The sequence below is a fragment of the Oncorhynchus masou genome, chromosome 19 (genome assembly GCF_036934945.1).
Source record: "Oncorhynchus masou masou isolate Uvic2021 chromosome 19, UVic_Omas_1.1, whole genome shotgun sequence".
Taxonomy (NCBI): Eukaryota; Metazoa; Chordata; class Actinopteri; order Salmoniformes; family Salmonidae; genus Oncorhynchus; species Oncorhynchus masou.
The window spans coordinates 25,242,331-25,258,405 of NC_088230.1; the positions used below are offsets into that span (position 1 = coordinate 25,242,331).

At 43.4% G+C, this 16,075-nt stretch overlaps 1 protein-coding gene across 1 annotated transcript in view; it reads left to right on the forward strand.

The window, feature by feature from the left end:
* LOC135506054 (5'-nucleotidase domain-containing protein 1-like) overlaps positions 1–15,997 on the forward strand; it is a 79,415-nt gene extending 63,418 nt beyond the window's left edge. Inside the window, exons 10-12 of the mRNA XM_064925428.1 lie at positions 5,151–5,324; positions 14,109–14,277; positions 14,579–15,997. Of these exons, the coding sequence (XP_064781500.1) occupies positions 5,151–5,324; positions 14,109–14,277; positions 14,579–14,694 (459 nt within the window). The 3' untranslated portion in view covers positions 14,695–15,997. The remainder of the gene's footprint in view (positions 1–5,150; positions 5,325–14,108; positions 14,278–14,578) is intronic.
* Positions 15,998–16,075: the final 78 nt, after the last annotated feature.

Consider the following 16,075-nt stretch of genomic DNA (forward strand, 5'->3'; position numbering starts at 1 on the left):
AGAGGGAATTCTACTGATCATGTTTTGAAATAACTAACAAGCTGTGTAATAAATACACTGAGCAAAAATAGAAATGCAACATGTAACAATTTGTAAGATTCTACTGAATTAAAGTTCATATAAGGAAATCAGTCCATTTAAATTAATTAATTTGGCCCTAATCTATGGATTCATATGACTGGGAATAGAGATATGTATCTGATGGTCACAGATACCTTAAAAAAGGTTAGGAGCTGGGATCAGAAAACCACTTAGTATTTGGTGTGACCACAATTTGCCTCATGAAGTGTGACATCTCCTTCACTTAGAGTTAATCATGCTGCTGATTGTGGAATGTTGTCCCACTCCGCTTTAACTTCTTCGATATAGGGGGCACTCTTTTAATTTTTGGATAAAAAAACGTTCCCGTTTTAAACAAGATATTTTGTCACGAAAAGATGCTCGACTATGCATATAATTGACAGCTTTGGAAAGAAAACACTCTGACGTTTCCAAAACTGCAAATATATTGTCTGTGAGTGCCACAGAACTAATGCTACAGGCGAAACCAAGATTAAATTTCATACAGGAAGTGCCCCAGATTTTGAATGCGCTGTGTTCCAATGTCTGCTTATATGGCTGTGAATGCGCCAGGAATGAGCCTACACTTTCTGTCGTTTCCCCAAGGTGTCTGCAGCATTGGGACATATTTGTAGGCATATCATTGGAAGATTGACCAAAAGAGACTACATTTACCAGGTGTCCGCTTGGTGTCCTCCATCGAAATTATTGCGCAATCTCCAGCTGCGTGCACTTTTCCATTTGGTTCAGAGGAGAAAGGCAACTGTCACGAATGATTTATCATCGAATAGATATGTGAAAAACACCTTGAGGATTGATTCTAAACAACGTTTGCCATGTTTCTGTCGATATTATGGAGTTAATTTGGAAAAAAGTTTGGCGTTGTAATGACTGAATTTTCAGGGTTTTTCTTAGCCAAATGTGATGAAAAAAACGGAGCGATTTCTCCTACACAAATAATCTTTTTGGAAAAACTGAACATTTGCTATCTAACTGAGAGTCTCCTCATTATAAACATCCGAAGTTCTTCAAAGGTAAATGATTTTATTTGAATGCTTTTCTTGTTTTTGTGAAAATGTTGCCTGCTGAATGCTAGGCTAATGCTATGCTAGCTATCAATACCTCTTACACAAATGCTTGTGTAGCGATGGTTGAAAAGCATATTTTGAAAATCTGAGATGACAGTGTTGTTAACAAAAGGCTAAGCTTGTGAGTGAATATATTTCTTTCATTTCATTTGCGATTTTCATGAATAGTTAACGTTGCATTATGCTAATCAGCTCGATGCTATGATTACGCTCCCGGATACGGGATTGCTCGACTCTAGAGGTTAATGGCTGTGCGAAGTTGCTGTTTATTGGCGGGAACTGGAACACACTGTCATACACGTAGATCCAGAGCATCCCACACATGCTCAATGGGTGACATGTCTGGTGAGTATGCTAAACGTGAAAGAACTGGGACATTTTCAGCTTCCAGGAATTGTGTACATATCCTTGTGACATGGGGATGTGCGTTATCATGCTGAAACATGAGGTGATGGCGGTGGATGAATGGCACGACAATGGGCCTCAGGATCTCATCATGGTATCTGTGCATTCAAATTACCATTGATTTAATTGCGTTCATTGTCCTTATCTTAAGCCTGCCCATACCATAACCCCACTGCCACCATGGGGCACTCAGTTCACAACGTTGACATCAGCAAACCGCTCACCCACACGATACCATCTGTCCGGTAAGGTTGAAACCGGGATTCATCCGTGAAGAGCACACTTCTCCAGCATGCCAGTGGCCATCGAAGGTGAGCATTTGCCCACTTACGATGCCGAACAGTCAGGTCAAGACCCTGGTGAGGACGACAAGCAAGCAGATGAGCTTCCCAGAGACGGTTTCTGACAGTAGTGTGCAGAAATTCTTTGGTTGTGCAAACCCAGTTTCATCAGCTATGTCGGGTGGCTGGTCCCAAACAATCCCACAGGTGAAGAAGCCTAATGTGGAGGTCCTGGACTGGCTCATTTACACGTGGTCTGCAGTTGTGAGGCTGGTTGGACATACTGCCAAATTCTTTAAAACGATGTTGGAGGCGGCTTATGGTAGAGAAATGAACATTAAATGTTCTGGAAACAGCTCTGGTGGACATTATTGCAGTCAGCATACCAATTGCACGCTCCCTCAACTTGAGACATCTCTGGCATTGTGTTGTTTCAAAACAGCACATTTTAGAGGAGCCTTTTATTGTCCCCAGCACAAGATGCACCTGTGTAATGATCATGCTGTTTAATCAAGTTCTTGATATGCCACACCTGTCGGGTGGATGGATTATCTTGGTAAAGGAGAAATGCTCACTAACAGGGATGTAAACAAATTTGTCCACACAATTTGAGAGAAATAAACTTTTTGCACATATGGAACATTTCTGTGATCTTTTATTTCAGCTCATGAAACATGACCAACACTTTACATATTGTGTTTGTATTTTTGTTCAGTATATATCCAAATAACCACATCACTTCCATATTATCCTGGGATTTGTGTCAAAATGTTTATCCACAAAGTAGTGTAGGTTTGCTTTGAGCTTCCATTCCTGGCAGACGCACAGAGATCTGACGTCCTCTATAAATCAGCTCGGGGTTATTCGCACCGGTGTGAAGGAGACGGAAACATGGCCGTGTACACCTGCACACCTTAGCATAAGTGTCAACGGGGCTAGAGTGCCAGCCCAGAGAGCTGCCTGTCCTGCTGAGAGGGTATGTGATAAACAGGCCCTTACTGTAGAATACACAGCCCATATGATTTCTGACAGGCAGGCAGCCTGCTCTTCTCCCTCTGAGCCCCTTTTTGAGCCCTCTTTCAGCTTTAAGGAAAGGCTCCCACTCACTGACTTGTGCACCCAGGGACGCCCACCATCCACGTCCTCAGTGTCCCCTCCCTCTCCCCCACCCCTCCCACCCGGCCAGGAGTGCTCAATGCCCCCTCTGTTCTCGGGACACGTGGAGAAAGCGCTCGAGGAATGCAGTGTCAACCTCCACAACCTGCACTTATGGCAGCTTTAAGGCAGCCCGTCTGGGGTGACCAGAGGGTAATTGCTATCCGGAATCCTTGGGATGTCCATACCCCATTGAAGTTGAGATTTAAAATGGTTATGGTAAGGGTTAGGTTGGGGTTAATGGTTAAGGGTAGGGGTTAAGGTTCCGGTTAGGGTTCAGGGTAGGGATGTCTCAAGCATCCCAGATATCACTAACCGTGATCTGAGTCAGTCTGTTTTGGGTTCTCCTCACTTTCACCTGACAGGATTTAATGCCGGCCGGCTGAATGGGAGGCATTCAGGGCAGATTACAGTCCCCTGTAGCAGTGAGCACAGGTTTGGCTGCGACATGGAGGCACTCATTTTCCTCTGTGAGTCATTTTGTTGTAGTAAGCGTACTCCACCCACTTCTCTCTATCTGGAATCTCAGACCTTTTTCTCCCTCCAGACACATTTAACCATTCTTAAAGTTCTGTTGTGTCGTTACAATTTCATGTATGAGCAAAGCTGCTGTAATGATCGGATTGGGGACTAAGTAACATGGATATAGTCCTTATATCCCTGGCCCTCTCATGTCAGATATGTGATCTCCCCTTCCCTCCTCTCTGTCTGTCTGCGTCCCAAATGGCACCCCTAAGGGCTGTGGTCAAAAGTAGTGCACTACATAAGGAACAAGGTGGCATTTGAGATGCAAGCTCTGTCTGTCCCAGCCAGGCCCCACACAGTGGAGCACAATGGGCTCTGGTCACCCTGTTTCCTCCCCAGGGGAAAGGCCATGCTGTCAGGCTGACATTAATTTTCTCCTTGGGAGAAGGAGGGAGCTGCAGACTGTAGCAAGTTATATCTTCAGGGGAAAGTCCTCAGAAGAGCAGTCTTGTTGTAGTTGAAACCTGAATGATGTTGCTTTATTCGTCCCGGCCAGGAAACTGTGTTTAACATCTAGAGAGCCACATGAAAGTCTCTCGATAATGTTTTGCCGCTGTGTTGGAATTGGCCTGTAAATATTTATCATACTGATCTGATGCCTTTGCCTGCAGTGGGGAGATGAAAAACAATTGGTGCACTCCGCAGCAGTGCCCTCTCTCGCTCTGTCTCTCGCTCTCTGTGGGCAGTTTCTCTGAAAACCTGACCCCTATGCCCAGCTCCAGAGATCCACAGGCCCAGCTCACAGCTCCACAGCCGAGGCCCCAGCTGGCCAGCTGGCTGTCCTGTTAATTTGTGCGTGGAACTTCAAGACCTGGTCACAGACACTGTAAAGGGCCTGAGAAGAGGAGGGGGTTTCCGGAGTGAGTCCAGCAGCCCACATGACCACATTAGAGACCCTCCACTCCTCCCTCACCACCTTCTCTTAGTGGTCGTCTGCCTGCCTCCAAAACAAACACATACACACCACTCTGCATTCCACACAGAGAGCTGTGTGAAGGACTCTTTAAGTGTGTGTCTTAAGCACCAAAATAGTATCATCCTTATAGAACACTGGCCTCGGTGGCCTGGTGTAATAACCTTTATTCTCTCCTTAAAATAACCCATCATGAAGTCAGGGTTTGGTGATGTGCTGAAGCTGATTCCATTATGTCAGCATTCTTGTTTGTTTTTCCCAGTGGTTCTCTAATCCCTCTGACACTCTTCTTAACCTTTAGGTTCCATTGGAGTTGCAAAGCACACAACTATATACATTTGTTGCAATGGGTTTTGAATGTCAGGAAAGGGGTTGCCAGTCAGTTTAGGTATGTCGTTCAGCTAAGCCGGTCTTAACGCGTTTTTCTTTCCAGCCATAGCAAAACTACAAAAGAGACATGATGAGTTTTGCAGCCACATCGTGTCTGGTCTAGTTTGCCCTAGGGGCAGTAAGACATGTCAGAGTTATTGAATTCGACTACGACTGAATGCCCCCTTTGAAACCAATCCAGCCAAATTGCTATTCTATCAGCGCTTTACAACTGAACCTTTACAAATCACATAAAGAAGTAGTTGCTCTATTTAACGTCTACGTAATTTACAGTGCAGCTGATCAGATGATGGCATAATTCTTTGTCTATATCCTGTCTCCTACCCTCTATAGGTGGTGTACTTTGGGGATAGCATGCGGTCGGACATGTTCCCTGCTAGCATGTTTGGGAAGTGGGAGACTGTGATGATCGTGGAGGAAATGGAGGGAGAGGGCGTCCCGAGGAGCGACGCAGCAGAGACCAACGAGGCCCAAGTGGAGCCTCAGGAGAAGAAGGGAAAGTTTGAGGTAAGTTCACACCAGCAGTTGTTTCCGTTTAATGTGCTCGCCCACCTTGCCCCTGCTACCTAAAAGACATTTTCTCCCAACCCCCAGTCCATTGGCTCAGTGCCAAAATATACCCAATGTAGCATGTGTGTCTGAGAATGTGCGTGTGTTCATTTTGTAGCATTATCAAACGACATTCTGCAATTGCATTGGTATACCGTGGTGGTTTCATATTATTACAGTTTCACATCTAAAGGAGGAACCTGTAAAACAAGTTTATGTGAGTCTGTACTTCTCAGAGTAAGCCTCGTGTGAGTACAGTAAAGTCAGAAAATAAACATTTTAGGGAAGCTGACGTACTACTAGGAAGGAAACTATGAAGTAATCCGTACGACCAGGATGCAATATCACCCAGTGCTGCCCTCTCCCTCACTGACCAGGCCATGGAGGATGTTTTGTTCCAGACAGTAGAGAAGTTAGATGAGTCAGCATATCTGTTGCCAGGAGCAATGAGAGGAACGTCCTTGTTTGGCCAAAACACCACTAGGATAGAGGACTCCTTCCTCTGAAGGGACTGACGGAGGAGGTTGTGCCACGTTTGGAGCACGGGACTTTGTAGATGGACAAATTGTCTCCGCCTAGATTCACACCTCTGTCTCTTTTTCCCTTCTCCCTCTCTCTTTGTCTCCCCCTCTCTGTCTCTCTCTCTGTCCCTTCTGCCTCTCTCTTTATCTCCCCCCACCCCATTTTCTCTCTCTCTTATTCTCTCTCTCGGTCTCTCCCCTCCACCCCCATCTCTCCCTCTCTTATTCTCTCTCTCAGTCTCACCCCTCCACTCACTTCTCTCTCCTTTTTTTATCTCCCACCCAGCCTCTCTCTCTCCACTTGCCTTTCCTTTCTAAAACGTATTTCCCCATTTGCCTCATTTAATAGATATTCCTGGAAGCTCCAGTTGGTCTCCATCTCTCTTTTGCTCTGCTGCAGCCAGAGTGTATGTAACACATTAATAGACACTCTTAAGATAACTGCCTGGAATGACATGTTTCTCCCAGATTCCTTTTGGTTACAATTTGTCCCTCAATATCTGGTGGAACTTTCCACATGAATAGACTAATGTTTGTGATGTTATGCATCGCGTTGCCTCTTACTAATGATATATTATGAGGTTCAGTGTAGAGAAGAGGGAGAAGTAGTTGGTGCAGAAGTAGCCAGAATGTTTCCATGGCTCAGAGTTCGGAGCTGATCTTTTATCTACGTTCTTTTAACATGAAAGATCGTGGATTCATTTAATCTTATGAATGACTTCTAACAAACAGATCTTGTCAGCATGCAACTCCGTCTCCAAGTCTGGTTGGAAGTCAAAAAGCGTCATTCAGAAGAATGTCTTCCATCACACTTTCCCAGGTGAACTGAATCGCATTTCAAGGAAGTATCTGTAAGAGTTGAGTAATTTAGATGCATACGTGTCTTCTGCTACCTCTAGTTTGATCTGTTATCAGTCCGTACTTGTTAATCACATCCTGTTTTTAAGACATGTTCTGCTTTTCAGCACTTTTTTGAGATTAACATGTTGGACCGACAAATGGCACTGATAAGGATGAGTAAGAGGGGGGGGGGGGGGGTGTAATAATGGTGCCAGAGGGGATGGCTGCCGTTTTACAGGCTCCTAAGCAACTGTGCTATTTTGTTAGTTTTTTCACATGGTTTGTAACTGATTTTGTACATAATGTTGCTGCTACAGTCTCTTATCACCAAAAAAACCTTCTGGACATCAGAACAGCGATTACTCACATCAAACTGGACAAAGATTTTTTCTTTAATGAATCAGATGCGAAGGATATACTGCTCTCTCGCTCAAGACCAGGCACAAATCCCTGTCCTCCGAGTGAAGAAAAGACAGAGAAAAAGGGGGAGAATGGCGGGGTGCCTTGTGAGAATTCGCCAGCGAGTATGTAAACCACCACTACCCTCTGTATTATTGGCCAACAGACGGATTATCAGGACGTGGACTCAAAGCATACGCAGACCAACCTCTCCCTGACCAATTATGTAATACCTACATGTTTTAAACAGACCACCATAGTCCCTGTGCCCAAAAAAGCGAAGGTAACCTGCCTATATGATTACAGTTGAGTACAGTTGAAGTCGAAAGTTTACATGCACCTTAGCCAAATAGATTTAAACTCAGATTTTAACAATTCCTGACATTTAATCAGAGTAAAAATTCCCTTCTTTCATCACATTCCCAGTGGGTCATAATTGTACATACACTTAATTAGTATTTGGTAGAATTGCCTTTAAATGTTTTAACTTGGGTCAGACGTTTTGGGTAGCCTTCCACAAGCTTCCCACAATAAGTTGGGTGAATTTTGGCCCATTCCTCCTGACAGAGCTGGTGTAACTGAGTCAGGTTTGTAGGCCTCCTTGCTCGCATACGCTTTTTCCGTTCTGCCCACACATTTTCTATGGGATTGAGGTCAGGGCTTTGTGATGGCCACTCCAACATTTTGACTCTGTCGTTAAGCCATTTTGCCCCAACTTTGGAGGTATGCTTGCGGTCATTGTCCATTTGGAATACCCATTTGCGATCAAGCTTTAACTTCCTGACTGATGTCTTGAGATGTGGATATATTGAAGCAACATCATCATTTTCCAATCTCATGATGCCATCTATTTTGTGAAGTGCACCAGTCCCTCCTGCAGCAAAGCACCCCCACAACATGATGCTGTCACCCCAGTGCTTCACGGTTGGGATGGTGTTCTTCGGCTTACAAGCATTCCCCTTTTTCCTCAAAGTATAATGATGGTCATTATTGCCAAACAGTTCTATTCGTGTTTATTCAGACCAGAGGACATTTCTCGAAAAGTACGATCTTTGTCCCCATGTGCAGTTGCAAACCATAGTCTGGATTTTTTTATGGCGGTTTAGGTGCAGTGGCTTCTTCCTTGCTGAGCGGCCTTTCAGGTTATGTCAATATAGGTCTTGTTTTACTGTGTATATAGATACTTTTTTGCCTGTTTTCTCCAGAATCTTCACCAGGTCCTTTGCTGTTGTTCTGGGATTGATTTTCACTTTTCGCACCAAAGTACATTCATCTCTAGGAGACAGAATGCGTCTGCTTCCTGAGCAGTTTCACTGCTGTGTGGTCCCATGGTGTTTATACTTGCGTACTATTGTTTGTACAGATGAACGTAGTACCTTCAGGCATTTGGAAATTGCTCCCATGGATGAACCAGTCTTGTGGAGGTCTACAATTTTTGGCTGATTTCTTTTGATTTTCCCATGATTTCAAACAAATAGGCACTGAGTTTGAAGGTAGGCCTTGAAATACATCCACAGGTAAACCTCCAATTGACTCAAATGATGTCATTTAGCCTACCAGAAGCTTCTAAAGCCATGACATTTTCTGGAATTTTCCAAGCTGTTTGAAGGCACAGTCAACTTATTGTATGTAAACTTCTGACCCACTGGAATTGTGATACAGTGAAATAATCTGTCTGTAAACAATTGTTGGAAAAATGACTTGTGTCATGCACAAAGTCGATGTCGTAACCGACTTGCCAAAACTAGTGTGTTAACAAGAAATTTGTGGAGTGGTTGAAAAACTAGTTTTAATGACTCCAACCTAAGTGTATGTAAACTTTCGACTTCAAAGGTATCTGCAAGAGTTGAGTAATTTAGATGCATATGTGTCTTCTGCTACCTCTAGTTTGATCTGTTATCAGTCCGTACTTTTTAACCACATCCTGTTTTTAAGACATGTTCTGACTTTCAGCACTTTTTAGAGATTAACATGTTGAACCGACAAATGGCACTGATAAGAATGAGTGAGGGGGGGGGTAATAATGGTGCCAGAGGGGATGGCTGCCGTTTTACAGGCTCCTAAGCAACTGTGCTATTTTGTTAGTCTTTTCACATTGTTTGTAACTGATTTTGTACATAATGTTGCTGCTACAGTCTCTTATGACCAAAAAGACCTGGACATAAGAACTGTGATTACTCACATCAAACCTGACAAAGATTTTTTCTTTAATGAGTCAAATGCAAAGGATATACTGCTCTCTCAAGACCAGGCCCAAATCCATGTCATCCACGTGAAGAAAAGACGGAGAAAAAGTGGGAGAAGGGCGGGGTGCCTTGTGAGAATTCGCCAGCGAGTATGTAAACCACCACTACCCTCCGTATTATTGGCCAACAGACGGATTATCAGGACGTGGACTCAAAGCATACGCAGACCAACCTCTCCCTGACCAATTATGTAATACCTACATGTTTTAAACAGATCACCATAGTCCCTGTGCCCAAAAAAGCGAAGGTAACCTGCCTATATGATTATACCCCCCCCCCCCCCAACAGATCCACAGATGACGCAATCTCAATCGCACTCCACACTGCCTTTCCCCACCTGGACAAAAGGAACACCTATGTGAGAAGACTCTTCATCGGCAACAGCTCAGCGTTCAACACCATAGTGCCCTCCAAGCTCGTCATCAAGCTCGAGACCCTGGGTCTCGACCCCGCCCTGTGCAACTGGGTACTGGACTTCCTGACGGGCTGCCCCCAGGTGGTGAGGGTAGGCAACAACATCTCCACCCCGCTGATCCTCAACACTGGGGCCCCAGAAGGGTGCGTTCTGAGCCCTCTCCTGTACTCCCTGTTCACCCACGACTGCGTGGCAACGCACGCCTCCAACTCAATCATCAAGTTTGCGGACGACACAACAGTGGTAGGCTTGATTACCAACAACGACGAGACGGCCTACAGGGAGGAGGTGAGGGCCCTCGGAGTGTGGTGTCAGGAAAATAACCTCACACTCAACGTCAACAAAACTAAGGAGATGATTGTGTACTTCAGGAAACAGCAGAGGGACCACCCCCCTATCCACATCGATGGAACAGTAGTGGAGAGGGTAGTAAGTTTTAAGTTCCTCGGCATACACATCACAGACAAACTGAATTGGTCCACTCACACAGACAGCATCGTGAAGAAGGCGTAGCAGCTCCTCTTCAACCTCAGGAGGCTGAAGAAATTCGGCTTGTCACCAAAAGCACTCACAAACTTCTACAGATGCACAATCGAGAGCATCCTGGCGGGCTGTATCACCGCCTGGTACGGCAACTGCTCCGCCCACAACCGTAAGGCTCTCCAGAGGGTAGTAAGGTCTGCACAACGTATCACTGGGGGCAAACTACCTGCCCTCCAGGACACCTACACCACCCGATGTTACAGGAAGGCCACAAAGATCATCAAGGACAACACCCACCCGAGCCACTGCCTGTTCACCCCGCTATCATCCAGAAGGCGAGGTCAGTACAGGTGCATCAAAGCTGGGACCGAGAGACTGAAAAACAGCTTCTATCTCAAGGCCATCAGACTGTTAAACAGCAACCACTAACATTGAGTGGCTGCTGCCAACACACTGACTCAATTCCAGCCACTTCAATAATGGGAATTGATGGGAAAGGATGTAAAATATATCACTAGCCACTTTAAACAATGCTACCTTATATAATGTTTACATACCCTACCCTTATTCATCTCATATGTATACGTATATACTGTACTCTATCATCTACTGCATCCTTATGTAATACATGTATCACTAGCCACTTTAACTATGCCACTTTGTTTACATACTCATCTCATATGTATATACTGTACTCGATACCATCTACTGTATCTTGCCTATGCTGCTCTGCCCCATCACTCATTCATATCTTTATGTACATATTCTTTATCCCCTTACACTGTGTATAAGAAATTAGTTTTGGAATTGTTAGTTAGATTACTTGTTGGTTATTACTGCATTGTCGGAACTGGAAGCACAAGCATTTCGCTACACTCACATTAACATCTGCTAACCATGTGTATGTGACAAATAAAATTTGATTTGATTTGAAAGCTCATCACTAAGCTAAGGGACTAAACACCTCCGTCTGCAATTGGATCCTGGACTTCCTGACGGTAAAGGTAGGCAACAACACATTTGCCACTCTGATCCTCAACACTGGGGCCCCTCAGTGGTACGTGCTTAGTCTCCTCCTGTACTCCCTGTTCACCCATGACTGTGTGGCCAAACACGACTCCAACACCATCATTAAGTTTGCTGACGACACAACGATGAGACAGCCTAAAGGGAGGAGCTCAGAGACCTGGCAGTGTGGTGCCAGGACAATAACCTCTCCCTCAATATGAGCAAGACAAATGAGCTGATCGTGGACTACAGGAAAAGGAGAGCCAAACAGGCCCCCATTAACATTGATGGGGCTGTAGTGGAGCGGGTCGAGAGTTTCAAGTTCCTTGGTGTCCACATCACAAACAAACTATCATGGTCCAAACACACCAAGACAGTTGTGAAGAGTGCACGATAACAACTTTTCCCCCTCAGGAGACTGAAAAGATTTGGCATGGGTCCCCAGGTCCTCAATTTTTTTTTACAGCTGCACCATTGAGAACATCCTGATCGGTTGCATCACCGCCTGGTGTGGCAACTGCTCGGCATCTGACCGTAAGGCGCTACAGAGGGTAGTGCGTATGGCCCAGTACATCACTGGGTCCAAGCTTCCTGCCATCTAGGACCTATATACTAGGCGGTGTCAGAAGAAGGTTCTAAAAATTGTCAAAGACTTCAGTCACCCAAGTTAAAGACTGTTCCCTCTGCTACAGCACGGCAAGTGGTACCGGAGCGCCAAGTCCAGTTCCAAAAGGTTCTTTAACAGCTTTTACCCCCAAGCCATAAGACTGGTGGACAATTAATCAAATGGCCTCCCGGACTATTTACATTGCTGCCCCGCCCTTACCTTGTTTTCACACTGTTGCTACTCGCTGTTTATTATCTATGCATAGTCACTTTACCCCTACCTAAATGTACAAATTACCTTGACTAACCTGTACCTTCATACCTTCATTATTGTTATATAATTTTCTTGTTTAACTTTTTTTTTTTATTGTATTTTTTTAAACTTTAGTTTATTTAGTAAATATTTTCTTAACTCTATTTCTTGAACTGTGTTGTTGGTTAAAACCTCTTGAGTGTAGGGGGCAGTATTTTGATGTTTGGATGAAAAACATACCCAAATTAAACTGCCTATTTCTCAGGTTCAGAATCTCGAATATGCATATAATTGTCAGATTAGGATAGAAAACACTCGAAAGTTTCCAAAACTGTCAAATATTGTCTGTGAGTATAACAGAACTGATATTGCAGGCGAAAACCTGAGGAAAATCAAACCAGGAAGTGGCTTCTATTTTGAAAGCTCCATGTCCCATAGCCTGCCTTCGCTCCATTTAAAGGGATATCAACCCGATTCATTTTCCTATGGCTTCCCCATGGTGTGACCAGCTTTTAGACATAGTTACAGGCTTTTATTTTTTTTAAATGGACGAGAAAGGTCACCTCGCGTCATTGTATGGCTGGGTGCCAGCAGTGTTTTGTATGTGCAACAGCTTGGTGCAGCCATTTTCTCTCACTCTACTATTGAAAAAGCTACTTTCCCGGTTGATATATTATCGATTATATATTGTAAAAACAACCTGAGGATTGATTATAAAAAAACATTTGAAATTACGGACACTATTTGGAATTTTCGTCTGCGATGTCGTGACCGCTCGAGCCTGTGGATTTCTCAACATAATGCGCCAAACAAATGGAGGTATTTTGGATATAAAAATAATCTTTATGGAACAAAAGGAACATTTATTGTGTAACTGGGAGTCTCGTGAGTGCAAACATCCGAAGATCATCAAATTTAATTTATTGCTTTTCTGACTTTCGTGACCAATCTACTTGGCTGCTAGCTGTTTGTAATATTTTGTCTACTGAGAGAGATGTGCTTACATAAACGCTTGGTATGCTTTCGCCGAAAAGCTTTATTGAAATCTAACACGCCCGGTGGATTAACAAGCTAAGCTGTGTTTTGCTATATTGCACTTGTGATTTCATGAAAATGAAATATTTTTAGTAATATAATTTGAATTTGGCGCAATTCAGTGGTGGTTGACGAAAATGATCCCGCTAACGGGATGGGTGCATCAAGAAGTTTAAGGGCTTGTAAGTAAGCATTTCACGGTAAGGTCTATATATACCTGTTGTATTCGGCGCATGTAACATATAAAATTTGATTTCTCTGAAACCAAAGTGGTGCATCAAGTTTGACACCAGCGGGTTCCTGAACAGTTTCTATCCCCAAGCCATAAGATTGCTAAATAGTTTACAAAATGGCTAAATGGACTATCTGAGTTGAACCTTGTATTTAATTTTTTATTCCTACACACACAGTCACTTCATCATTCGCTCACACACACATGCATTTATACTGACTGTACGCACACCCACTCACATACAATCATAATATACGCTGCTGCTCTGTTTTATCATATCTCCTGATGCCTAGTCACCTTACAGTACATACATACAGTAAAGTACATGCAATATCTAACTCTATCACTCCAGTATTCCTGCACATTGTAAATACGGTATTGGAACTGGCCCTGTATATAACTTCTTACTTTGTCGTTTTCTTCTTATTTTCATTTCGTATGTGTTCCTGTTCTACCTTGTTATTTGTAGTATTAAATTGTTATTGATTACTGCATTGTTGGGTTTAGAGCTGGCAAGAAAGGCATTTCCCTACTTGTGCAGGTGACATGAAAACTTTAGACTAACTCCACACTGCTTTTCATTTTGAAATTCCTGTTAAAATAGTGGGTCCATCATTACTCATGAATTTCCCTACGAGCAGGATTACTTCCCTCTGTCTGGTCAGAGAATCACTCCCTCATTAGCACGTGTGATGTGCTTTCAGGACCAGGGCATGAAGGCGCCCTCTGCTCCATCCGAACAGTGGGGATCCTACTTTGTGGACACACACAAGACTCCTGGAGGGGATGAGGAGAGCCAGAAACTCACCTGGTGCTGCCATAGCATCCACAAATACAGCACAATGGCCATCCCCAGTGTGGAGTCTATTGCAGGTACATGGAGGAGAGGGCTATGGGGGCTCACTGACTCTTGTATTGCGTAATGGCCTACCTAACTACTGTAGCGTCTTGTCTTGAGAGAGGCGTGCTTTGTTCGTTTGAAGAGGCATTTGACCCCAGATTTCTTCTACTACTCGTTCCTTATTCTTGTTGAGAAGTGTCCCTGGAAAATGTTCTGTTCCTTTTTGTGAAGGTTGGTTTTAGCAAAGCTTTGGGGGTTACTGTCTCAGCTAAGCAGGCCAAACTGGTTGATGTGACATCATATTATTCATACATTTATTTCAACCCTCCTTAGATCTCCCTCTGGACTACAAGTTCCCCAGGTTCTCTCCCAACAAACCCTGCACCACCGGCTACTACCCCAGACCCCCAGATTCCCTGCTGAAGAAATGCCAGAGTCAGTCGTCTTAAAGAGTCCTTCTTCCCAGAGTTGCCCCCCTCAACCTCCTCAGCCTAATGGGGAGGAATGTGCCTCCATCTCACCTGTAGTTCCACACCTGAACCACGCCAATCATCCCTAGAGCACAGGAAATCACGCTCACATTGATAGAAACCATGGGAATGTAAAAGCACAGTATCACTCTGTAAGTAACTTGGCTACATTTGAACGTTGTTCTGTACGTGGATTATTGTACGTGTGTGTGGAAAATGTGACTTGCTAATTGTGTAGGTATCTGTCAGCATACAGTGCTGATTAAAGCACATTCATATTGTTTTATGTGAAGACCACTATTTTTTTTATGTAGATAGATAGGTAATTGGTGTTCCAGTTGAACCCCCTATACTGTAAGAGCATCATTCAATGTAAGTTAATAACTCTTTAGCGTAGTAACAAACCTTTCAAGCCCCACAAATAATGTCCTACATTTTGTTTTTGTGTGTCCTTACCTCAAATCTGATCTGAAATGCAACGTTGAACAGTCCCAGCAGTGTTTGTCTCCCGAGAGAAATTCAGAATAATCCATTATGCCTGGTATTAGTGTATGTATAATACATAATAAACAGACATTTTGGTTTTGTTTTGCTGTATGCATTTGAATAACAGTAAATTTAGATGCCCTTAAAAGGTAAAGCATTTCCCCTGTATTGATTTTGTGTAAGGTGTGTAAGAGCATTGTTCTTGAAGAAATGGCACAATCTGTCCTTGGTGTTACCTTTCTGTGGAATTTTTTTTTATAATAAAGGAAAACTGTAATACTGGGTGGTTAATACTATGCTCTGTGTACTCTATGTATTATCTTGGTGCAGCAGTAAACTATAGTGCTGTTGGGATGACTGTAAAAGTGTGGAATACTTAGGCTTCATATACAGTACCAATTTGAATATATGCTTTAACCAACTCCTGAATGGTTACATGTGTTGGTGGACTGCATATAGACTAGTTGTATTATATTGATAAGAAACAGTCTGAATATGCTTTTAAGAGTATTTTGATAGTAAGTATTGTATTAGTTGATAAGAGAGGACAGGAGACTTTAATTGGGAAGCCAAAGTGGGTTATTATTTATGTTATAAATGTGTGTGTTGGCGTTAAACGCAATGCAGCTTTAGTGATCCATTTACTTTTTTTCATGTGATTTGCAAACTTTTATAAGCTCATTTGCCTTATGTTCAATTCATTAGTGCTCTTGTGTTCTAGAGAAGATACCGGGAAAGTGTTTAATGTACTGTCTATGAAATTAAAAACAATGTTCTACAATTTTGTTACACTGCCTTTTCTGGTACTTTGTGTGTTTTCTTGACAGTAAAAATAAAACATTTCTGAAAATGTGTCAGTCAGATCATGACCAAA